Source organism: Hordeum vulgare, chromosome 6H, assembly GCF_904849725.1.
Source record: "Hordeum vulgare subsp. vulgare chromosome 6H, MorexV3_pseudomolecules_assembly, whole genome shotgun sequence".
In the NCBI taxonomy this organism is placed as follows: Eukaryota; Viridiplantae; Streptophyta; class Magnoliopsida; order Poales; family Poaceae; genus Hordeum; species Hordeum vulgare.
Window position 1 is genome coordinate 492303557 of NC_058523.1, and position 26543 is coordinate 492330099.

The 26543-nt window shown below is 49.5% G+C and overlaps 1 protein-coding gene across 1 annotated transcript; it reads right to left on the bottom strand.

The window, feature by feature from the left end:
• Positions 1-1401: 1401 nt before the first annotated feature.
• On the bottom strand, positions 1402-25677 carry LOC123402428 (mediator of RNA polymerase II transcription subunit 23). The gene is made up of 21 exons (XM_045096352.1): positions 25380-25677; positions 25238-25281; positions 24848-24947; positions 23800-24765; positions 22510-22744; positions 22068-22285; positions 20930-21143; positions 20362-20648; positions 19823-19906; positions 19573-19667; positions 17317-17479; positions 17004-17249; positions 16347-16514; positions 16153-16266; positions 15909-16034; positions 8168-8313; positions 4257-4500; positions 3419-4178; positions 3098-3279; positions 2051-2154; positions 1402-1915 (listed from the first exon to the last, which is right to left on the bottom strand). Exons 1-21 carry the CDS (start codon positions 25518-25520, stop codon positions 1711-1713), a joined length of 4842 nt encoding a protein of 1613 aa, XP_044952287.1. The 5' UTR covers positions 25521-25677; the 3' UTR covers positions 1402-1710.
• Positions 25678-26543: the final 866 nt, after the last annotated feature.

The following is a 26543-nucleotide window of genomic DNA, read 5'->3' on the forward strand; positions in this document are numbered from 1 at the left end:
ACTCTCTTCCATCCATTTTTACATGCATGCAACATGACATCATTACATATTCTTTTGATTTTGCATTTTAGAAAAGATTTATCTCTCAAACCGTTATCTCAACTAATGATTCGTTTTCACCACTGTCTTTATCGCGACGAGATCTTCAAAACTAGATCCCATGTCGATATGTTTCGATAACTTTTGTTTTCGCCGGTACTTGCTAAATTACTATCACTTATTTGTCACATTATTTATCACATAGTTATCACATTAAATCAACTTGGTAACCGGGTTTATGAATGTCGATATACCCCACTAAAAAACTTGATTCATTGTACTTGTGCTGGTTCATGCATTTATTTGCTTATTGTTAGTGCTTTAATAACTATTTTTAGCTTCACATAACACTGCAATACTTAAAAAGTATAAAATTATTATCCCGATAACTATGTATAATTTTATGATAACTACACATCTGTAAGATGACAACTATGATGACATAAATGTAGCAACTAGGAAGGACGAAAAAAATCAACAAAATATGTCAACATGGGATCTTATTTTAAAGGTCTCATCGAGACGAACCTAACGGTGAAGACGAATCTCCAGTCAAATTATTAATCCGTGAGATAAATCATTTTTAAAATTCAAATAAACATTTAATGTGATGATGTAATCATGACGTAGAAGATTCTTACATGCGCATGAGGCTATCTAAGCCGTCGCATGAAAGAGCTATGGTGGGACGCTTCTCCTTAGATTTTCCCTCAAATCAAAGGGCTTCAAAAAAAATCCTACGAAATTCCTACCTTTAGAACAAAATTAAGGCAAACCAAAGGAGGCCTCAAATTAGCAGCAGGAGAAGACGGGCCATGGATTACCTGGTAGGTACGTACGTGGACCTTGCTTGCTAATCACCGCGGCAGTACCATCTATCTTCGGAAAAGTACAAAAAAAAAAATCTATCTTCGGAAAAGAAACAGGCTGAATGAACCGTGGGAGGCTCGGAAACATTTGAATTTTCACACAAAATGCGTAACTCAACATGTGAACATCGGGATTTGGAACCAGGGTATACTGTTGACAATTTAGAGGAGTAACCACTGATGTTTACGAGGCATAGCGGACACTGGTGAACTTGCTCGCGGTCAGCAGTACACATTAGTGCGGACTATGTAACGGAGGAGACGCTGTCATGCACACTGCGGGACACTGTGACACCGACGATGCCCACGGTTCAGAACACGGTACACCAGCGTCTGATGCCCACCGGCGAGAAGGGTCATCGGTCCTTGGCGCCTGCTCCGTGACAGACCTTGCAAGCATGCAATGCGCTCCTTACTCGGCTCAGGTCGGTGTCAGAAGGGCAACGCCTGACCGTGACCATCGACCAAACGAGCCGTGTCCTGCACTGCAGCATCAAAGGAAAAGAGGCACTGGTACCACCACTCACAAGGGCTGCACGGAGCCTGACAGTACATATGTTTTGACAGACAGGTTAACTTCTACAGGAGATCATAAACATCGCAATCTACACCACTGCTACATATATATGGGTTACACAACACAGATCCAATAGAGAAATCTGCCCCTGACCGTTGTGACAAACTCCAGGTTCCGGTCTGGCAGCAAGTTAACCGGTTAAGACTGCTTGGCGTTCAGGCCTGTACAGCGAGATCAGCCGAGGCCCAGCAGTTCAGGCGTGTACACTATTCTACGTCATCCACCTTATGATGGGTGTTGCTGCACTAGCTTTGGATGGGTCGCCGCGTAGATCGACGAGGTTGGATCCGTCTTCAGGTGGGAGAGGAGATGCTGCACGTCAGGCCTAAGCATGTCCACCACTTTCCCGCACAATGTCAGTATCTCCACTTTAGGTTTGCTGGTACTCTGGACAGGGCCGCCTTGACCTTCGTACATGACAGCGTGATGCCTGTTTTGGTGGGCGGAAAATGAGGTAACTCGTATGATAAGCTATACAGCGGATTTACGATTGAACCCAGAATGAGAAGGCACGTATAGTCGCATGCTGGAGAATTTTCAGCAGGGAAGACTAGGAGTATCTTACAGGAAGTCGATGATGTCTCCGATTTCTGATGCCGGCACATGAGGCGAGGCCTGAGAGTTCTTCCCAAACACATCCCCCAACACGTTGAACAGCAAAGCCAGTGTCTGCAGATCGTGACAACACAAGAAAATTAGTATAGGAAAATAAATAAACTCTACTTCATACAACAATGTATCGGACCACCGGTGAAGCCAGCAGAGGAGCAGGGAGAAATACTGTTCCTGTTAGCATGAAAATCATGAAAATTAGCGATATAGCAAGAGGGGATGTTATGGGCCCTGGCCACCTTTGGCCTGCAATCTGCATGAAGCTCCGCCCATGGATGAAAACATTGGGTCATGGGGAACAATCATAACATGCGTTCATTTATTTCCTTCAGAGAGGAAGGACACACTTATAGCTCAATTGTGTTGAAGACACAACAAAGCAAATCAGACAAGTGTAGCCGTGTAGGGCCTATGATATACGACCGTGCGCCTATATGAATGCCTATAGTTTAAAAAGGCAGCCTAGGCTCTAGGCTATAGCAAAACACCTCGCGCTTAATGTGTGCATAATTGCGCATAAGTGTGCGCTTTGGTCAGAAAAGTGCAAGGCGGTGGCTAAACGCACAATTAACGCCTATCCCTTTTAAAAATTGTGTGTGAATGCATGAGAGGAACAGTTCGAGTGCGATTAACCATAGTAATCCTATAAATTCATTCCCCGTTCCAGACATATATATAGAGAGGAAAAACATTCCTACATGATTGCAGTCTTCAAAATAGCCAAAAAATACTACTCCAGAATAGCCAAAAAATACTACAGGATTGCAGTCTTCAAAATAGCCAAAAAGTACATTGGAAAGAGGTTACCAATGCTATTTTTCAGTTTGAAGTTTCTAAAACAGAAGACAGAATAGAAGGCATGAAGATGCCAAAGTGGTAGAACATGATCTTGCTTTGATTATTGAGATTACATGTGCAACATATAATCATACAGATTTGTTCCAAAAGCTGTATACACTATTTCAGTAACTAGGACGTACCAAAGGAAAACCAAGCATACCTTCATGAATAGAGGTCGAGCAAAGGCTAGACGAGGCAATAAGGGGCCCAATATGCGGAAGGCAATTCTCAACATTGCGACTGAAGTCACTGGCCGGAGATGTTTGATGACAGTATGTGAAGATTCCAGCCACTCTTGAGGAAGATTGCTAAAAAATGAGTGTAGAAGGGCCACAATGTTACCTGCAATCAAGGCAGAACAAACATATAACCATAGCACAAAATGGTAGAAGTGTATTAAAGTAACACTGAGCTGAATGGGCCCAAATGTTTAGGCTGAAAGGGGGTAAAAACACAGCAAACCAGAAATGTCTTACGGTACCTATGGCTGTCGATGTACTGTCTTGAGAAGCCCATGTTGGGTCCAGAAGTGCGTAACCAACAGCTGAGTTAAGCTCTTTCACAGGCCTCGAACTATCAGAAAGCCAACGACAATCTTTTATGATTCGAGCTGCTTCTGAGTAAAGTTGCATGTGAAATTCTGGTGGGAGTTGTGCCAGCAAGAAGCCACATGCTTGAATCATCAAAACAGACAACTGCTGACAAGAGTAACCACTTCTAGAAACAAAGTTAGCACTGATTCCACTTGCTGAAGTGTTTGCTCGGCTAGCACCTGCAGACTCGGCACCCGCGCCTGAAGGAGAGGTTGGCAGCCCAGAGTTTTGGCCCAAACCAGCAGACATTCCTTGACCAGTATTAGACTGTATAAGCATTGCTTGTACATGAGCTATTAATTGAACTAGAGAGGACACTATTTGAGAAGCTGGCACAGAAAGTGAGAGAATCTCAATAGCTGCTGTTTCCAAAACAAGCTGTGTGTATGACCCAGGATCCTGATTTTGATAAAATGCCCTCTGAGCATCGGTGTTACTATTTCCACCAGCTTGCGTAGATGCATGAGGCTTGCTGAAATTTGTGCGTCCGCCAGAAGCATCTGCTGGGTTTGATTTGGACTTGCTACTCAAAGGAGGTATGACATTATTAACAAGGCCTAGCAAAAGGTTGGCAAAATATTCTGGTGGTGGGCAAATAGAAGAATTTGAAGACCCTAAATATTGAGCAAAGGATTCCGAGAAAGGAGTCTGTAAAATGATCACCATTAGTATGAATAAAAGTGGACAGCTAGAAGGGTTTCCAGAAAAGAGTAAACAGAGGTTTACCTTGGTGCTAACACCCAGCACGTTGAGGATCCGGACAATTAACTTGCTTGGAAGATGACCATAGAAGTATGCAAGAATATCCCGCACAAATGTAAATCTCAGTGGGTGGAAAGCGAGAAAGGTAGAATAGAATGCGAGAACCCTGTCTGCGATATCTGTAGCATCATTCTCAATAAGCCTATAAATTATCAGTGGGATGACTGGAAGCAAGCGGGCAGCGATGTCATCGAAAAAGGTAGGATAGCTGCATTCACAACACAACTATAGTGAATCAAGCTTCGATAACTTTTGCACAGAAACCCAAAAGGGCAAAATATACCAACAGAAATATGGTTTAAGAAGTCAAATATATCCAAATCAACATAATATGCCATCGTACAAGCCTACAAGGTATTATAAACATAGAAAGTAAAGAGATATATGTATCAGCCAGAAGATTGAGGATGGGCACCCCCTTCTAACTTTGTAGTGTTTTTCTATATGTGCATCAGCCCCTCTGATTCGGAGCAACATACTGATAAGGGTGGAAACTGGCACCGGATATACAAATTATCTGATGTCGGTATCAGAGAAAGCTAATGTGGGAATAAATATCTGCATCGAATCAGAATCAAATCTGGATCCTGACAATATGGGGACTTAATATCCAGATATAAATGCGGATGATGCATTGGAAAAATACGAGGATATGAAATTTCGAGATCGAATGTATCACTATCCAGCTCCCCTGTGTGGCTGTCCCCTTAGATCACAGCCCATTTAGCAAGGAAAAGCCCAATAAGTAAAGTGAAGTGCCAAAGCAATACGGATGCAGACTGCCAGACTGGCATCAGACACCCCAGTCACATCCCTTGCCAAGCAACTTGCACTAACCCTCTTCACACTAGCGCCCTCCATGCTGTTAGGAAGTATTAGTATTAGTCTAGGAGTCCTTATTAGTCTATGTTTACTTTCCTTGCACCTCAAGTCATGTGTAATATATATATGCCCCTAGGGCCTTCAATACAGATAAGTTGCTTTCCTAACATGGTATTAGAGCTTAGGTTATTTTTTTCGGGCGCCGCAACTCGCCCTCCCGATCCAATCTCTCCATCTCGATCGATCTCCATCCCGATCGATCCCCACGGGCCTCCCCGCTCGATCTCCTCTCCTGCCGCTAGGTCCTCTCCCGCCGGCGATCACTGCTGGATTTGCTGCAGTCCCATCCGTCGTCGCGCCTATCCGCGCGTTCACGGCCGCCGGCAAGCCCCCAGTCCGGGCGGCCAAGCCCGTGCGGCAAGAGCTGCAGGCAAGGCCGTGCTACGGATCCCGTCGTTTCAGGTGATCGTCGCGCAGGGACTCACATCGTCGCGCAGGGACTCACGGGCTCGTTCCCCTGGTCCGCGCTGTTCAAGGTCGCCACGTCGCTGGGCGGGCTCTTCGGCGGCAAGATGGGGGACGTCCTCACCAGGAGGCTCAGGAACTCAGGCCGCATCATCCTCGCGCAGATCAGCGCCGGCTCTGCAATCCCCCTCGTCGGCGTCCTCCTGCTCGCGCTCCCATACGAGCCCGTGACTTTCGCGCACCACGGGGCCGCCAATCTTGCTGCTGTCCGCCGCCAGATCGGGCTCCAGTTCGAGGCGGCTTGGATCTTGTCGATGGTCAACGCCGGCCTCCACGTCTCTAGAACGGGCCGAGTGGCTGCCTCTCTATCCGCCTCATCCGGCTCTCGTGACTGCTCATGCATCTGCCTTCGGCATGGGCAGCAGTTCCTGCTGCTACGTGGTGCTGCCCCACCCGCATGTGCTCCTCCTGGCTGGCTGCTGCTCTGTTCCTGCATGCTTGTCCGCTGCTGCTTCTTCCATGTGCTGTTTGCAATCTTGCTGCGTGGTGCTGCGTTCGATTAGCTGCTGCCTTTCTACATGGCCGGCTGTGTGCTGCATCTCGTGCTCCCCATGGCCGTTTACCATCGCTTGGCCTGCTGCTACTCTGTTTTGGTCTCTGAATTTTTTTTACTCTGCTATTGCATCTAGTCTTGAGTTTAGTCTATGCTTCTAGCTTTCTATATTTTTCTGCTGCGTCCACCAAATCCGTCGATGTTTTGTGTTATCACGTCATGAGAGTCCACCATACCTTTGTCCGTCAGTCTTTCTTTGGTCCTGATCCTTTCTATGCAACTTTTGTGGCCTATTTGCCCTTGTTTTCTATAGGATTTTCTGGACTTGTTTTGCATTGTCGATCTACATCCATCGTGTCTTATCCGCCGAGCTTCTTTCGCCGACAGTTGTCGTGGACTATGATTTTCTGCACAATGTTTTATTCTCTTGATGTGCCATCTTCTTTTGACAACCCATCTTCTCTTGATACTTATCTTGTATCTTCAAGTGATGCGGTGTCTACCTCTGATGTGCCATCTCTTCGATATTTCCTTCGGCGACTCGACAAGTTTTGAAGACTCTTCATGCTACGACGACACTCTCAAGACGCGGATTTGGATTGTCATTTTTTTTAGTATTACACTTCTTCAAATGCAATGCTATTGCATACGCTTTGCATTTGAGGGGGGCTGTTAGGAAGTATTAGTATTAGTCTAGGAGTCTTTATTAGGCTATTAGTATTAGTCTAGGAGTCCTTATTAGTCTATGTTTACTTTCCTTGCACCTCAAGTCATGTGTAATATATATATGCCCCTTGGGCCTTCAATACAGATAAGTTGCTTTCCTAACACATGCGACTCTTCCGCTGTCTTCTCCACACAGGCACGCTCCTACTCCTTTCAGCTTCCATCGCGCACGTAATAACATGACCATACAGTAGTGATGAATCACGTAATGGTATTGCTCTTCAGGAATCAAGATGCATGTGTATAGAGCTGGACAAAATCTACCATGCTCTTAATTACGACCGACACATTTACAGATAAAAAATGCCAAACTAGCTTGCTGCCTAGCTCTAAGACTTGATAGTATATTGTGCCGCTGGAAGCCTTGGACAACTGAAGAAGAGATCAAGTGAGCTACTGTTCATCATGTCATCAATCAACAGCAACATCAAGTGCCCTATAGTGTGTCGTCAAAGTTTTAGGATATTTAACCTCGCAAAAAGAAGTTTAAGGATATTTGTATTCGAGTAGCACCCGAGCTGTCCTCGTGTTTGACAACAAACGTATTTGCATCTGTACTCGTTTTGAAAATATGGAAAAGTGGGAAGAGCACCATCTGGTCAGCATCCAATCCGTTTCCACCCTACATATTGAGACTATTGACATGGGCCCGAGCAGCAAATTGGAAGAATTGTCAAAAGATCAAAAACTAATCTTTGATTAATTTCATTACAATGTATTGCTTTTCTACCACTAAACCTTGCTTTAGTAGTTACTTACAAAGTTGAATCATGAAAAGTGGGCGCAACTTAAAACATCAAGATGATTTTACAAACAAAAACAAATGCAGAAATAAGTAGATATGTTTCTTTTACCGGGTAAAGTAGATATATAATCATCCACCCTTAAGAATGTTCAGGAAGTCTAAAACTAGTAGCCATATATTGGAAATAGGACAAGGGCTTCCCAAACCAGCGAGATTCAGATAAAAACAGGGATGGTTCAATTCAAGGCTGGGAAATAAATGGATAAGTACTTATCAGGCATACCCAGAAACGTCCCTGACTAAAGATAAACTAAGCACAGTACCCTCGAATTTATCTACAGATCCAAATAGACCAGATTGTACCAGGCAATCAGATTAACAAGCGAATTATCAATGAAATAGCTAGCTGGTATTGTGCTATTCAAAAGACAACTAAGGTTAAAAATGAACCTGCTTTACGCATGTGTTCAACGAATATGTTATATATTGCTCAAATTCCAAATATATAATTGCATATTTAACTAAAACACTGGACTTGAATATCGATTAAAAGATTGCACTTACCGGTCCTTCCATGAAAGATGGTTACCAAGAGCTTTCTGAAGCTCAGCTCTTTTTGGAGGTTGATTTTTTAGCCAATGCTCAGGAGAACGGGAACTGCAGAATGCTTTAATTCTGTGTTGAAGTTCCGGTCTTTCAAGCAGACTTATCTGCAATGGTAAATTTATCATCAAAGCAAGTCCACGTTTTAGCATGCACTGGTGAAGCAACTAGTCAGTTTTAAAACATCAAATCTGTCCAAGTATAATGCCTTCTAATTACCATAGTATACACAGACGAAAATCTAGTTGTGACTTACAGTAGAAACTAGCCAGCTCAGGCACTAGTTGGTACTCAAAGACTCTGTTTGTTTGGGCTTATGATTCAGCTTGTGGTGTTTCTAACCCTCTAGAAGCACAAACTCAACAAACACCTGCCGGCTTTACACTGGAGTGGAGAAGCGCCACCAGAGGTGCTTCCCACAGCCCCTTGCCAAACCTTCCACAGGAGACTTCCCGCGCTTACATTGTTTACAAGAAAACAGCCAGTGCATATATAAAGAGATCCTCAGTAGTTTTCCCCTTTCCCCATCCCAGTCTAACCTCCTCCCATCTCCCGATGAAGGTGTCTAAGATTTGAGCACTCCGCCCTGCTCCCGCTCCTCCTTAGGCCCTGCGCGATGGGCGCCTCCGCCGCAGCTGACCCTGTCAACCGCCGAGCGACCCCCTCCGGCGAGCGCGTCTCCTACGGGGAACGCTAGAGCAGCTCGGAGGGAGAGTCCTCGACGAGGTCGTACAGCGACGTCGCGCGCGCGTCGCCGCCCCCCGCAGGCCCGCCGGCTGCCGCCGTCCTCAGGCGCGCCGTCACCGCCTCCGAACGCGCTGCGCCAGCCTCCCGTCCTGCTGTCAAAGACCGCCTCGGCCCCGCTCGGAGGTGCACCGCGCGTCGGGAGGCCCCGTGCTCGACGCTGACGGCTTCCAGCAGCCCTGCCGCAGGCATCACCACCGCCGTCCGCGCCATGACGCCCCGCCCAGCCCGGCATCTCCGCCGCGCCGTCGCAGCCCGTCCCCGGAGGAGGTCGCCGGCCTCTGCTTCCGCTGCCTCGACCACCGGCATCATGTGCGCGACTGTCCCAACGACGTCCGGTGCCGCCGCTGCCTCGTCTTCGGCCACGCCTCCCGCGCCTGCGGCGGCCGTCGTGTTGCCGACGCGGCTCGGCAGCCCCTGGGCACGGACGCGACCGTGCAGCCTCGCGTCGCGGATGCCCCAGGCAGTCCCCGCGCGCGACTGCGGCCGTGCAGCCGCTCCCCTCTCGTGGAGTCGTCGCCAGGATCCCTCCCCCCGTCGCGCATCCCCGCATCGTCCCTCCGGCGCCCGCTCCCCTTCCGACTCCGGCCGCCCCGTTGTCCAATGATGGCCCCGCGTGGGTATTCGTGGCACAGACGGTGGAGATGGACAACGCCGAGCTCGTCCTTGCCCGCGCAATGGTGGCCACCATCACGGGCAATCGGCCGTGGGTCTCCTCGGCCGAGGTGGTCGAGCTGCTCCTGAGCTCGCTGGACCTCGCCGAGGGCGACTTCACCGTGCACGCGCATCATCCGGAGGACTTCCTCATCATCTTCTCATCCTTGGCCACCATGCGCCGGCTCAACGGCGAGCACATCCTCTGCTCGCCCCGTTTTGCCCTCTCCCTGCGGCCATGGTGCAAGCTGGCACATGCCACCGCCGACGACCTCGGATACCGCGTGGAGCTGGAGCTTCGCGGCATCCCCGCCCACGCGTGGCATCTCTCCACGGCCGAGCACGTGTTGGGCTCGAGTTGCTGGATTGAACGGCTGCACCCCCGCACGCGTTCGCGCGACGACCTCGCCGTCTTCCGCCTCTCCGGCCGCGCTCACAATCCCTCTGACATCCGGTGCGCTGTGGTACTGGCTATCGTCGAGCAGCTCCCGGCTCGCGTGCCCTCGGAAGCTCCGGCCATCAGGACCCTGTCCTATCCCATCACCATCGAGCTAACCATGGCGGAGCGGATCAGGACCGCGCCAAACGATCCTCAGGCGGCCGGAGGGCCTGTCGGGGACGACGCAGGCGAGGGCAGGAGGCGCGGCCAGGGCCATGGCCAAGGCCCAGCCCCAGGACGCGCGCCGAAGAGGCTCCGGCCGGCCGCGCGGATGGCATGGCCATCGACGCGCCGGCCTGGCGTGTGCGCCGCCCCGGCCGCGCTGATGGTACGGCCACGGCGGCTTCCTGGCCTGGCGTGGCGGCGCCGCCGAAAGGCTCTCATCCTGCCAGGCTGGGCATGCTGGCCTGGCCCAGGCCGCAGGGGCCCGCACGCCTCCGTCAGCGCGTCAACAAAGGAACGAGGGACCGCGTCATCAGCCTGCAAAAGGGAGCTTCGTCGAGGGCCCACCGCGCACCTAGCTGTGCAACCCTCGGACAGCGTCAGAGCGGCTCCTGCTTCGGCGACAGCTGGCTAGCCGCGGTTGGCTGGCGACGCCCAGATTCCCCCTGCTGTTTCAAATCCGCGCGCCCCCACCACGACCGAGGCGGATGTGCTCGGGACCGCACGCCCCCGCGCTCCCCTTGTGCCGGAAGTGGATACGATCGGGACCACCTCTGCGTCGGTTGAGCTCGCGCTCACCAGCCAAGTCCCCGATTCGCAGCAAGACGTCCCCACCATGCCAGTCACGCCTGCCGCTTGGTCGGGCCAAAGCTGCGCCACGATCATCCCTGCGGCGCGGGGCCCGCCTGACGTCTCGGATCAGACGCCGCGGGCCAGCGCGGGCATCGCTTTGGCACGCGCGGGAAACCAGGAAATCGCTGCCGCCACGCCGGAATTGGCTACTGGGCCCCTGCCCACCTGTCAGCCCGCTACAGGGACACCCCCTGTCGAGCAGGCCTTTCCCGAGCCAGCCCCGCCTGGGCCCCCCACCATTGGGCTTTCTCCAGCAGCGAATGGCGCGGACACTTGCCCCCCGACCCACCCCCGATCACCATTCTGCAGCGGCCCGCACATTGCGATCATGATGGCGCCCCTGATGCCGCGCCGCGCGTGTCTGCATCGAACAGATTTGCTTCGCCTCCGATCACCTTGCGACGGCCGCGCAGCCGGCCAGCCTCAAGTCCCTCCTCCTGGACGCTGGGGCAGTTCCTGTTAGCAGCCACGGAGCAACTTAATGCCACCCTGCCATCCCCGGGGAAGAGATCGCGGCCCCCTCTGAACTTCAGTCCACGGCGGGGACGATCCGCTGCCACACACACGGCTGCTGCAACACCGCCAAGGGCCGAGAGGCGAGCCCAAGTGCAGATTCTGCGCACCCTCGGCATCGTCGGCATCAACCAGCCCATCTCCGCCGCTGAGATGAAGACCTACGACGACCTGTTCGCCACGCCGCTCCAACTGTCGGTCCTGCAGGCTATCGCGGCCCTTGTCGACAGGGAGATCCCGGCTTGTCTGACTGCGGTGCCCAACGATGCTGCCGCCTGCGTGAGTTAGCGGCGCCGCTCGTCACACGTCGACCCCTTGCTCATGGATCACGGCCTGCAGATTGTTGTGTGGAATGTTAGAGGCCTTAACTCGCGCGCTAGGCGCTGCGCTATTCGATCGCTTGTCTGTACCACCCGCGCGTCCATTGTATGTCACCAAGAAACTAAGATGGCTTTGATCTCGTCGTCTGTTGTGCTGGAAACGCTGGGGTCCGAATTTGATGGGTCCACATACCTCCCGGCCGATGGCACGCGTGGCGGCATCCTCCTCGCCTGGAAAACTAGGGCTGTCACGCTTTCTGACCTCCTGTTCACGCAGCACGCGGTGACTGCGAAGGTGATCAGGACAAGTTGTTGTTCCTGCAGGAGCTGCGCGACATTCGCGCCACCAGCCCAGGCCCGTGGATGTTGTGCGGGGACTTCAACTTGATATGTCGTGCATCGGACAAAAGCTCGGGCTACGTGAACCACCGCATGATGGGTAGGTTCCGCCGCGTCATCAACGACCTAGCTCTGAAGGAGGTTTATCTCAATGGGCGTCGCTTCACGTGGTCCAATGAGCAATCCCCTCCTACGCTCGTGCGCCTTGACCGGGTGCTCTGCACCGCAGACTGGGAGGATAGCCATGGCGAGTGCCACCTCCGCTGCCTGGCATCCGTCGTATCTGACCACTGTCCTCTGCTTCTGGACTGCTCGCCCATGCCATCGGATCACAAACGCTTCCACTTCGAGGAGTTTTGGATGCGTCTCGAGGGCTTCCACGACACGGTAGCCGCGGCATGGGGCTCGGTGTCTGACCCTGACCCTTTCAGGCGTCTGGTCAGGCGCCTGCAGGCCACGGGCCGCGCTCTCACGAGCTGGAGCGCCAAGTCCACGGGCAACATCAGGGACAAGCTCGCCATCTCCCGCGAGTTAATCCTGCGCTTTGACCAGGCGATGGAGACTCGCATGCTCACCGCCCCCCCGAAAGACTGGTTGCGCAAGCAAATCAAGATGTCCTATCTTGGCTTGGCCTCGCTTGAGCGCACGATCGCCCGACAGCGTGCTCGCCTTTCCGCCCTCTCGAACGGCGACGCGAACACGAGCTTCTTCCACAAGCAATGCACATATCGTCGGCAGAAGAACAGAGTGTACAGCCTGCTTGTCGACAGGCAGATGCTCAGCGAGCATGAGGAGATGGCCCAGGCGGCCTTTGCTCACTTTGACGGGTTGTTAGGCACAGCGCCCGACCGTGCCCACACATTGGACCTCGAGCACCTCATCGCGCCCGCTGACCTGACGAGCCTCGAGGCGCCGTTCAGCCCTGAGGAGATCTGGGAGGCTGTGAGGCGCATGCCCACGCACAAGGCGCCGGGGCCGGACGGCTTCACCGCGGAGTTCTTGCGCGCATGCTGGAGCACCATTAAGCAGGACGTGCTTGAGGTCTTTGAGCAGCTCTATGCGCTGAGGGGCGCGGATTCCAGAAGCTCAACCAGGCACTGCTTACCTTACTGCCAAAGCGCGCTGATGCCCACAGACTTAGCAACTATCGGCCGATCTGCCTGATACATATTTCGGCTAAGCTCTTCGCGAAGGTCCTCTCCTTGCGCCTGGCCCCGATGCTCGACGGTCTGGTGAGCCGCTACCAGAATGCATTCATCGTCAGACGCACTCTCCACGACAACTTCATCCTAGTCCGGCAATCCCTCAAGCTTCTGCACCAACTGGGTGCGCCGAGGATCATGCTCAAGCTCGACCTTACCCGGGCCTTCGACTCCATATCCTGGCCCTTCCTCTTCGAGATCTTGCGCCAATATGGGTTCGGAGTGAGGTTCCGGGAGTGGCTGGCCATCCTCCTCTCTTCGGCCAGCACCCGCGTCCTGCTCAATGGAGTGCCGGGACCCTCGATCTGGCACCGCCGTGGGTTGCGACAGGGCGACTCGACATCTCCGCAGCTATTCGCCATGGTCGTCGACACGCTCAGCCACCTCATGCAACGGGCGCTCCAGACCGGCATTCTCCGGAGCCTCCACCCTCGACGCAACATCCCGGCTATCTCGCTATACGCCGATGACGTGATGTTGTTCTGTCACGCCTCCACCGACGAGGTCCTTGCTGTGAAGGGCATCTTAGGGGTCTTCGGTTTCGCCTCTGGCCTGCACGTGAACTACGGCAAGAGCTCTGCCACGGCATTGCATGGAGATGAGTCGACCGCCGAATCGATGGAGATTCTTGGCTGCCAGGCGGCGGACCTGCCCATCACATATCTGGGCATCCCCCTCTCCACGCGCCGCCCCTCCGCGGCCCAGATGCAACCACTAGTTGACAAGGTGACCGGCCGCCTCCCATCGTGGAAGGCGTGGCTCATGAACAAGGTCGGGCGGCTGGCGCTCGTCAAGTCTGTGCTCAGCGCCATCCCCATCCACCAAATGCTCGCCCTCGCACCTCCGAAAAAAACACTGAAGCAGCTCGAGAAGATTTAGCGCGGGTTCCTCTGGGCCGGGCGCAAGGCCGCCCACGGTGGGCACTGTCACGTGAACTGGCGCCGGGTATGCCGGCCAATTGACTACGGCGGCCTGGGAGTCCGCGACCTCGAGCGCACAGGGCTCGCTCTTAGGCTCAGATGGTTATGGTTATCGCGGACGGACACTAGCCGCGCCTGGCATGGCCTGGACCTGCAGTTCACCCCCAAGGAGCACGGCCTTTTCCACGCCTCTACCACCATGCAGTTTGGAGACGGAACGACAGCACTTTTCTGGGAGGACCGTTGGCTCCTCGGCCTATCCATCCGCGAGCACGCGCCCTCACTGTACATGTGCATCCCCAAAAATCGCAGGAAATCTCGGACGGTGGCGGAGGGCATTGTCGGCAACGCTTGGGCGCAGGATATCCACGCCACCCTTGGCCTACAGGAGATCGGGCAGTACCTCCAAATATGGCTCAGAGCCGAACAAGCTATCCTGGAAGTGGACTGCCAACGGCAACTACACAGCCCGGTCTTGTTACCAAGCCACCTTCCACGGATCTATCACTTGCTGGTCGTGGAAGCTGATATGGAAGGGTTGGGCCCCGTCGAAGGTCAAGCTCTTCCATTGGCTCGCCAATCAGGACCGCTGCTGGACTGCTGAGCGCCTTGCCCGCCATGGCCTCACACACCACCCTCGGTGCCTCCTTTGCGACCAAGAACCGGAGACGATACAGCACCTGCTACTCACTTGCCCATTCGCGAAGCAGACCTGGCACGGGATCATGTCCTGGTTGCGCCTCCCGTCTCCGGTGCCTGACCTGGACGCCACGCTCCAGGACTGGTGGCTGCGGGCTCGCGATGCCACGCCACCCCCGCTCCGCAAAGCGCTGGCCTCGGTAGCACTCCTTGTGCCTTGGATGATCTGGAAGCATAGGAATGCGTGTGTTTTTGACCAAGTAGCCCCATTGCTAGTTGAGCTCGCTGATGCGATCAAGGATGAGTCCAGGAGTTGGGCTAAGGCAGGGGCCAAAGGTCTTAGGGTCACCCTGCCATACTCTTGGGACGTTCATTGATCCACTTGTAACACCGTTGTACTAGCCTCTTAGGAGGATGTTCCCCCCCCCCCCTCTTTTCAATGCAATGAAACGCAATGGCTTTTGCGTTTTCTCGAGAAAAAAAAGGTGTCTAAGATTTGGTGGAAAACAGTGGCAATGGCGCGAGAGCTCCACTCTACAGACATATGTGAGTCCCTGAAAGCCTATGATGCCATCTGCACCCACACATCATTCCCGAGCTCCTCCACAAATTCCGCGCTCTCCATAGAGCTGGAGCTCAACAGCCTGTGCCCGCCAGCCAGATCTCCTCTGCCCCCCGTACGGTAGTACCCTTGTGCTGCCCTCCTATATACAGCAGGGTACTCTGCCTATTCCTACGACACTTTCATAATAGTAATGTGTTACCAAAAGGCATCCACATGCTGCCCTCTGTTACTCTTTTATCAATGACTAATACAAAAACTGTAACATGTAACCATATCCATGCAATAAACAACTCGTGGAAGCTTTAAAAACTGCAAATTGAATACAAAAAGTGTCTGGTTTTCAACCCTCGCTAGAGTCTACTGTACTTATCAACCCTAAACTCGAAAACCATTCTATTAGATTAGCTGCTTTTAATATTTGACCATGAACAGCTGTTGAACTGGTTTTTAGTAGAATGTTCACAGCTATCCAACAACTGGGAAACAGTCAATTGGTAACTAAATAATGGTTATGGAACTAATGATGTGACAGGAATATGAAATTCAAACCTAATTTTTCTAAGAGGACTTACCACAAGACGTAAAGCATAAGGATCATCATCCCTGTCAATAAGAGCTAGCAGCACAATGTCCAGTGGAACTAACTCATGTGTCCAGACAAAGAATGCAAGATTCGTGATTGCTTTGGAAAGTAAATCCTGCAGAAAATAAGCGACCAGAAAATTTTAGACGCAAGCTACTAGAAAAGGAAAACCACAAAAACAAACAGCCGAAGGGACAACTTTTGTAACAAAAAAAACAGATATCTTGTGTCACCTGCACTAGATGCCCCCGTTGAAGCTCAAGCTGGATATGATGCAGAAGAACATCAACCATTGTATAAATATTCGCCGTAACTTCTTCAGGTGAAAACTCTCTCAAGACACGAGCCTGCATTAAGATCAAGCAGCACATATATAGAGTAACAGACAACCCTCGTATGGAAGTAATCAGAAAAAATAAAATCATACAAGATTTGCGCTGTTGATCTCAGGATGCCCATTCATTAGCATCCAAGCACCAGCGCATAGATATCGACGATGCTGAGGGAAACTATGGCTCAGATAAGTCATGACATAATTCGGCTCCGCGGATGGTGACAGTAGCTGGTTGCATTGATTAATAACAGTAGTTTCTGCCTGAAATGAGAGTGTTGTCAAAATTAAAGATGAAGAACAATGCGGCCCAGGTGCCCGGCACAATAATCTCAAAAACATATGCGAGCAAGTTAAAGAAACCAATTCAAGACCTTTGGAGATATTATACTCTTACACATGGCCGGAACAAGCATATGGAAATACTGTATTTTGAGGTTACAGAAACTATATATTTATTCAACTTAACCATAAAGTAGCAAAGTGTGAATAGGTGATAATGTCATTCTGGAGGCATAAATTTAATGGTGTTTCTAATGCCAATAGTACATAAATGGTGCACAGACAACTGATACATTCTCAACCCACTATCCACAAATACGAAGAGCAGTTATTACAAGCTAAAAAAGATGTAACAAACAGAAGCGTAACTTATCAATCCTCAACAAAAATGAGCAATAAACTATCCAAGATGGTGATCAGTAGATGCATACAGATATAAATGGCCAAACATGTGTCCCAAAAGAATGATACCTGCTGCCATGCTTGGATAGCTTGTCCCCTCTTATCCGCCCTAACCATTAAAAAGTCACGAATAAGGGGAGGAAAATAACGTAGAGTCTTTTCTGACCATGTATGCTGACTGGTTGCCATAATTTGCTCCAATAGTGGTTGAAGATAAACCATGTGTTCAACCTCGGCGATTCCACGCGTCTTGATGGTGATTGCAAGGCTTATTATGGTTATGCGGTTAAGCGTTTCAGTAAACTCAGTTGGTCCCTACATAAACATAGAAGTCACTCCACAAACTAGTGATAGTCAAATTTACAAAGAAAAGTGTGTTTACCTTCAACTCTTTTTTCACCAAAAAGAAGTCTCTCAGTGAGAGAATTAAGTTCATACACAAATTTTCAGCTAATCTAAAAAGGCGATGCTCTCCACGTTTTCCCTTAATCATTGATATTATCTTTGTGACATCATACATCAATGCCTTGCTTTTTCCGTGATACCTAGAAAAGATCCATAATGGTGTAAGAAAATAAGAAACATACCATGATATAATCAATAAAAGACACAGACTGAGGATTTTCTGAAGGACTGTGAAACAAAAGGAAATTCATGTATTATTATGCTGAGATCAGTTTAGAAGGATAAATCTCTATATGCAGAATATAGAAGGCATTTTTTCAAGAAAACGCAAGAGATTTTGCGTTTCATTGCATTGAAAAGAGAGAGAGAGTTGTTACAGTCCTCCTAGGAGGCCATTACAGGTTCCGAAACAGAAAAATCAGTGAACATCCCATGTTTGGGGGGTGATGGCTCTAAGCCCTAGAGCACCAGCGCTTGCCCAGAGAGCGGCCTCGTCTTTAATCTTCGTGAGCATGGTGTCCACCGATGGTTGTCCTCCATTGAAAACGCAGTCGTTGCGCTGTTTCCACAACATCCATGGGACGAGGAGGGTCATGGTGCCCAGGCCTTTGCGCATGGGCATTGGGACGGATTGCCTTGCTGATTGCCACCAGTTGAGTAGTGAGGGCTCGCTGCCCGGTGGGGCGCAAGGGATCCGCAGCCAGTGCAGCGCTACATGCCAGATCTGTCTGGCAAAGGGGCAGGCAAGGATGAGGTGGTGCATGGTCTCAGGTGCTTGGTCGCAGAGGGGGCATCGCGCAGGGTGTTGCAGCCCTCGGCGGGCAAGCCGGTCTGCGGTCCAACATCGGTCGAGGTGGGCAAGCAAATGGAAGAAGCAGACGCGCGGAGGTGCCCGGTTCTTCCATGTGAGCTTCCAAGCGGGGCAAGTAGTGGATCCGGCGAAGGTGGCGTTGTATGCAGATTTGGCGGAGTAGGCGCCGTTTGCGCTCCATCTCCTTGTGAGGCGATCCAGCTCCGTAGAGAGGGTTGTGCCGTTGATCATGTGCCAAAGCTGAAGGTACTACCCGATCTCGTGGAGGCCCACCATGCCCTGGATGTCATGCGCCCAGCGGTTGGACTGTAGCCCCTATGCGACCGTCCTGATCTTGCGCCGGCGCTTGGGGGTGCACGCGTATAGGAGCGGGGCGATCTCACGGATAGAGCGTCCGCTAATCCATCGATCCTCCCAGAAAAGGGCCTCCCTACCGTTCCCCGGTTGCATAGTGGTGGAGGCGAAGAAGAATGCGCGCTCCTCGGCGGAGAACTGCAGGTCTAGGCCTGCCCATGCTCTAGTGGTGTCCATGCGGCTGAACCAGACCCATCGGGGTGCGCAACGCGAGGCCGGAGCATGCAAGGTCGCAAACGCCAAGACCCCCAAGAGAGATCGGCCGGGCCACTCGTTGCCAGCTGACGTGGCAGTGCCCGCCATTTGCCTCCGCACGCCCAGCCCAGAGGAAGCCGTGTTGGATCTTCACGAGTGCCTTGAGGGTCTTCTTGGGGAGGGGGGAGTGGTAGAAGCTGGTGAATCGGAACTGCGCTGAGGATGGCCTTCACATGCGCAATGCACCCGGCCCTGTTCATGAGATGCGCTTTCCAGCAGGGGAGCATGTCGGCGGTCTTGTCAATCATGGGCTGTAGCTGGGCAGCGGACAGCCGTCGTAGCGTAAGGGGGATACCCAAGTAAGTAATGGGCAGCTCAACGATGGGGCAGCCCAGCAGCTCCACAACGTGCGCGGCCGCATCCGCCTCGTTGCGAGTCAGGGTGGTCGTGCTCTTCGCGAAGTTGACCTGAAGGCCGGAGGCATGCCCAAACAGCTGCAAGATGCTCTTGACGGCAGTGATGTCACTCAAAGTGGGGTGGCAGAAGAGGATCATGCCGTCCGCGTAGAGGGAGACCGATGGCATCTGGCGTCACGAGTGAAGCTGCTGTAGGACGCCCAGCTCAGGTGAATGAGGTGAAAAGATTCTTTGATGCGCCCAATAAGCTACTCCCTCCGTTCACAAATATAAGATGTTTTGGATATTTCAGTATGGACTACATACGGACTGAAATGAGTGAATACACTAAAACGGGTCTATATACACCCAAATCAGAAAAAAGTCAGAACATCTTATATTTGTGAACGGAGTGAGTAATTTCCTTTTAAGAAAAAGAAGAAGAAAAAACTAAAGACCAAAGTCGGTAATGAATTACCTGTACAGAGGAAGTAATCTGTAATTCAGTATCTCAAGTAGGAGCAAAGACACACCAGCTTTGCTCAGAATAGATGGACATCTTTGGGTTAATGTCTGCCAAGTTTAAATAGCATGAATGTATCAGAATTTCCATACGATCATCATTTGCACGAACTCAGAACAGGGGACCCTTATGGTTATAAGGTACAGTTACAAAAAGTAATTCCATATGAAGAATACAGATCACATTAACAGGTAGCAAAACTTACCGTAAAATGTGGGCGGAACAATGAATGCGGTGTTATAAGCAGCAACCTGACATAGGTTTCCACCATAGCAATGCTAGGAACAGCCTATCAAAGAACACAGTTAAGACTGAAGTAGCAATATCCACTGTATGGCATCTAAAGACAGATGAATATTAGCAATACCAAAAGAACAGATAATTGTGACTGTATGCATACTTCGAGAAAGATATATTTCCAGTTAAGATTGCAAATGATGTCACGATTTAAAAACAGATGAGTCACAAGTTCACATATTGTCAGCAAAACTGTAACATATGAGCTATTCGGCAAATGTTATTTAAATGAGCAGAAGAATTATTCACAGAAATTGTTTTGATCATGTGAAACCATATGTGAACTAAGTTATTTTCTATGTACGTATCAACTAATGTATATCAAACTAACAACCGCAAAGCTTATAGTCTGAACAAAGTTATGGTGGGCTTTATAAAACTAAATACATAACAGAAATATAAATGCAACTAGGGTATTAGCAGCAGCTTAAATTTTTAAAGTTTTACCTGGCCAAGAAATATAGTCTCTTCAAGCTGGAAAGCAAGCTTCAAACACAAGTTGATAGACAACCCAGAAAGCAATGACATTGACAAAGGGTAAGTTTCATGCATCATCGTCACTCTTTCATTTGGTTGCATATTGGGTCCCTGCATGAATTCTGCCCCTCCAGCTGATGTAAACCAGGTCATGACTGCATCACATGCTGGTTGTGCCATGGTGAACGAGAGAACCCAAAACATGCCCATTGCTCGTTCATCCAAGTTCATAAAATCTATCATTCTCTCTCCCGAAGCTATTATTTCAAGGGGAAAATGATTCTAGCTTATCAATAGATACATGAAGGAAGACAAATTTGCAAGTTGTAAAAATGGTTTGCAGTCAAGCATCTCTCAATGAAATAACATGCATCACCTGCATTCCCAATTATAGTGCTATTATGTAATGCAAACAACAAGGATTTCACTGCATTGAATTAGTTCCTGACCTATCTACATATATTCCTTTTAGTGAACTGTTGATTTAGCCAGAAATTTTACAAAGCAAAACATGATGGTAAATCTAGGGCACAAGTACCTTTCGTCATCTGTTTCCACCACTCATCTATCTGTTTGCCTTTTTGAAGTTGATCGCTATTTAAATGCTCTCTAATTGAAGTGTTGAAAGACCAAATGCGCAAAGTCTGGCTGCTACTTATGAAATCAAGAAGAATACTTTGAGGACTGATGTTATTAGGATCGAGGCCTTTGTCTTCTTTGTGGAATGAAATTATCTTGCGTGTCGTTTCAACCTGACAGAACAGCAAATAATTAGAACGATCTTATGTAGTTACGATAAACATGTAACTGTGAAACTAAGACAAATAATAAAAGGAGGCATAAAAATATTGTCCAATATAACAAAATGGTAATCATTTTAAATTTTACAGCTCTTAAACGTGAAGTTAGTCATGCACTGTTATTATTTGTAACTGTTTGTTAGTGATAGAACAAATTGACTGTAAACCAAATAGAGTGCATTTAATACTCCATAACAGAATAACCTTTTTACAACACGCAGTCATCAAATAAGCAAGCGCACTCCCCCCCCCCCCAAATTTCCAGCCGTTGACGAACGTACGATCTCCAACAGCTCCTCCTCGACCATCATGTTTAGCTAAGGAAAGCAATGGCATTTGCACCATCTACGGGACTATTCTTCCTTTTCCTCCAGGCTCACACCTATAAAGCGGATTCGGACCTGCAAATGCACTTAAAAGCTTAAGGCCTTTGCATAGCTCCTCCAGAATGATAGACCCAGCACCACTGGCATGCTTCTTAGGCATAACATTCAATGTCACTGAGGATTCGAACTGTGTGCTCTGCAACCCAGAAGAACTGAAAACCAGGGATTGTCTTTTCTGGAGCTGCCCCTTCAGCACCTTATATGTTGGAGTGCCGTTGAACTGTTTATATGTGGACACCAACTCAGGTACACATAATCTTCTTTGATTGGCCATGACCCACTTCCCCCTTGATTGCCTCCCCCACCCCCCAACCCCTTGTGGTCACTCTATGTTGACCGTGTAGATACCTTCTTGTAAGGTTTAATAAAATCTAGTACTGTCATTGTCTCCCCTACATTTCTCGTAGAAAATACTAAAGAATTGAATTTAAGTAACTAGAAAAAAGGAAAAAAAATATGTACAGATCCAGATCATCATACAATATATCACCTTCCTTGGGTCCGAACTAAGTGTGTTCGTCACAATCTCAATACGGATAATCTGTGCAAGCAACCATGTGACATGGTTACTGCATAGAATCTGTTGATCACCATTTGTTACTCGAGATGCAAGCTTGTCCACAAAATCGAGAAAATCAATACAGCCACTTTTCATTAGGAAGAAAAAGATATCTGCGAACAAAAGCCAATCTTGCCAGCACTGAGTTTCTGCAATAGTATGACAGAGCTGTAATGAGTGCATAGGCAGCAGGCAATAATTAATAACTCCATATGAACATCCAACAAGCAGATTTATATTCTTTACAAAAAAGGTGCATGCCTAAAAAGGGCATTTAGTAAAAGGGGTGAGTATCCATGTACACCTGGATTCCACCCATTTGAGAAGGAACCTGTACTCGAATCGACAAACAGTGAAGCTCCCAGATGCTAACCTGAGTTAGTTAACTTCAGTAGTTCAATTGTCCTGTCAGCAACTGCCTCACCAATCATATCTGGTGAGAAAACAGCTCCTGGTGTTGATGTTTGAGAATGTGATCTGTAACAAGGAGCAACAAGAAGGACACGTCTCCACCAGTCTGGTGATGGAGTTGTGCGGAGAGCATGCCTCAAGCAACGCAGAGCACGTTCCCAGTCTAAACCCCCCTTTGGAATAGAGTTTGCAAGATCCTAAACAAGAATGCAATATAAGCTTTCGTATCCTGCCCAGAACAATATCATATATATACAATGTCCCGCCAAGTTTGTTGCCTAACAGTTTTTAGTTGCTTCATTTCACTTGTTTCATGTATAACTTCATGCATCTTGCATATAATTTATGACCAGTCATAATGATGAACATTGCATCAATAATTTATGACCAGTCATAATGATGAACATTGCATCAATAATGTGCAAGACACCCGCAAATAAATAGTATTTGCTTGTATTTGCAGTACTGAACCACTAAACCATAGAAAAAACATAGTGATCCCTTTGTAACTAAACATAAACCATTTTAAAAACATTGCACTTGAACAATACCAGCTTTAGACACTAATATACATCTAACATACCACATGAGAATCACTAATATACATAAAACTATCTAACAGAGCCACGTGAAAATGGCATTAGTAGAATCTATCTCAGAATGTGTTCACACAATTATGCTTTTCCAAAAATGTTGTTGAATAGAGTGTGCTTCTACATTAATTTATTTCTCCCTCATTCTCTTGGGTATTCACAAGGACATTTCATTTATTTTTCTATCTAATTATTTGCGTAAGTTTAAAACCTTCCATAATATGTGCTTGCAATCAAAAAATCTCCAGAAAAGTACCGCATGGAGGTAATGGTAAACATTACTCCCTCCGTTCCAGTTTATAAGGCTCCCTCCGTTCCAGTTTATAAGGCACAGACGCATTTCATGAAACAAGTTTGACCATCAATTTAACCAACAAATGTAGATTATATGCCACAAAAATTATATTACTACTGAATTTGTATTCGAAAGAAGTTTCCAGTGGTACGATTTTTAGGTCATATGACTTGTATATTATTGATCTAACTGCCGGTCAAAGTTAAATTTAAAGATGTATGCATGCCTTATAGACTGGAATGGACGTAACATGAGCTTGGCCATGGGCTTCGATGCATGTATAATATAACAATCCATACAAGCATGGGAAAAGTAGGCATAAAATGAAAGATGCGGCTAATTAACGAAAAAAAGGTAATATTACCTCTCCATGCAGTGGCTCTCCCAGAACACTAGGATAAGTAATAGGAGAATAACGCAAATTAGCAACAGATTCACCAGCTATGCTTGGGTAGGATTGTGACAAGAACCGATGAGTTCCAAATGTTGGGCAGTGAAGGTGTTGATCCAACATTTGCATGTGCATACACACCATGTCCCTCCTCCTATGGATCTCCATAATAATGCAAATTAGTGCATCATCATCAGGAATGTTCTCCAGAAACTGCAAGTTGCTGCGAACAAGCTCATAGAATGGAATGCGACATTTCTCTTCATCAACTAAAATCCAGATCACGTCTAAGCATAGATGCATCCATTCATGCACGGGCCTTCCAATCCTAGAAGTTTGCATTGTATCAGCTTCATCCACACCATGGGGTCTCTGGTCCCAATTGACTAGCCAATTTACCATATGATGGAATATCACAGCATGAGTAGCTGGTTTCAAATTGGACTCCAGACCAGCTAAAATAATCCTACAGGATAAATGATGCAGGTAGCTAACTTGTGCTCCTCTGCGGGACTGATCACCTCTTGATGTTGTACCAGGCTGCCCAAGAGTAGAGAATTCAGCTGCCTTCATGGGTGACACATTTGCCCCTACAGGTTGATCAATACCAGATTGAGTTGGAGATCCTATAGTGTTCATTGCTGACAAGGGAGACGTAGGATTTGAAGCGTGAAAGCTTGGAGCATTTGGCACTGCAATAGCTGATGAAGAAGACACAGGGCCACCAACACTCACAGAACCGCCTTGGCCCATTGGTGCCTCGGCGGAGGAAACTGCACTAAGTAGAGATGGAATGAGGCTGTCCCATCTAAGGTGGCCACGAGCGCAGAGGCACTGCGTAGCAAAGAGCAGGAACTGAGATTGTGGAGCGTGGCTACTGCATTGCAGAACAAATGAGATGAGAACTGATTCCGTGACAGCCTGTAACTGCTCCTGGTCCTAAGAAAAAGGGAAATATAATCAATTACTTCTGTTTTTGCCCTGTGGTCAAAATGAATATTCGTGTAATGCTTCTGCTTACTGGAAACGGCATGCACAGCTCCTCAAAATCTGAAATGAACTGCTCGTCGCGGGGAGGCAGATCTCTGGTATGAGCAGACACTCTCTTCTGCAGCTTGTTCCTGAATAATCCGCATGGTCAGAGTACAGGACAGGTGCTATAAGACAATGTACAAGAAAGACAGCTACCACACCAGGGTTGCACGAGCTACTTCAAAATTGTCAGCATAATATGGAACTGAAGAAGGTATAATCTTCATTCGCTCAGCTAACGCCATGTGCAGTAATAATAAAACAAATAGCGGCACAAACATAATCCCATATCATCTATCATACCACCTCAACCAAACAATACTGTACTACGCACGAAATCCGACCCGATTTGAAGCCCACAGGAGAGGAAGCAACTTACGAGGTCTCCCTCGCCGGGTCCTCGACACGCTGCTTCGAGTTCACCTGCAAGGCCACGGGCACGCAGGGTCAGAACTAGGGTTTGGCGAGAGCATAGGGCGAAAGATTGGGGGGGGGGGGGGGGGGGAGGGATGGGCACGCACGCCGAGGTACAGGGTGAAGAGATCGGCGATTGCCGGGCGCGCCGGGTGCTGGAGGAGCTGCATCTGCCGCTGGTGCGGCAGCACCGCCGTGGCCGAGATCGCCGGCGACAGCGGCTGCCTCTGCCCGTGGCCCCCGTCCATCTCCGACGACGCGTCGCCGGCGAGTGGTGCGGCTGTCCGACCCCGACCGGGAGGGGAATGTCAGGAGTGAGGGTTTAGAAAGAGTGGAAGCAGCCTGGTGCCGCCGCGTTTGGGGAGAGAGATGGAACGGACGGCGTGATGTGTAACCCTGAGGTTTGAAGCCTGATCAGAGCCGCTGCTTCGGGCAGAGGCTGGAGGAACAGATAGGTGTCAACTGACAGGTAAAAATCTGGGTTGACCTCCCACACGACTTGTCACTCGTTCTTCCTCCTCCGTGACTCTCCTCCTCGTTTACCGCTTTATCAGCTTTCTTTCTTTCCTTTAATTATTTTTGGCGAGTGATCTATGTTGACGTGTCGGTTTAAATATGAATCCGTCGCATCTTGATTATCAGATATTGTCATCCTTTATCGTCAGATCTCCTCCCGTATCCCCAACCTTCAACCAACAAACGCGAGCCCTTCGTCGACCGTCCTCGTCCAAGCGCGGCGACGCTCCTTCCGTCGAGCTGTCCTTCTCCCGTCGCCCCCTCTCGTATGCCGTCCTCGTTGATCGTCCTCATCACTGGTCGTCACCCTCGTTGGTCGTCCTCGCTGCTAGTCGTCGTTATATCCGGTCATGGGCAGCCCGGCCCGACCCGACCTTGTCCACCTGCCGGGCTCAGGCCTGATAATCAAGCCCGGGTTCGGGCCGGGCCGGGCCCGAACCCATGAAATCTGATTTTACACCTACGTCGGGTTGGGCCGGGCCTGGGCTCAAAAATTAGGCCCGACGGTCGGGCCGGGCCGGGCTCGGGCCTGGGTTTTGTATCATGGGTTTTTTAGGCCCGGCCCGGGCCGAGATATGGCCACGTATAGTCGTTATTCTTATAGCTCATGTTGTTGTCGCTCGCCATCGTTGTCAAGCTCGCCGCTTGTAGCAGAGGCTGCCCTCGCCACAAGTCACCATTTCTCGTTGAAGCTTTTTCGCAAGCGGGTTGAAGCTTTCTCATTGTTGGTTGCATCTTTTCCAGAAGTCGATTGA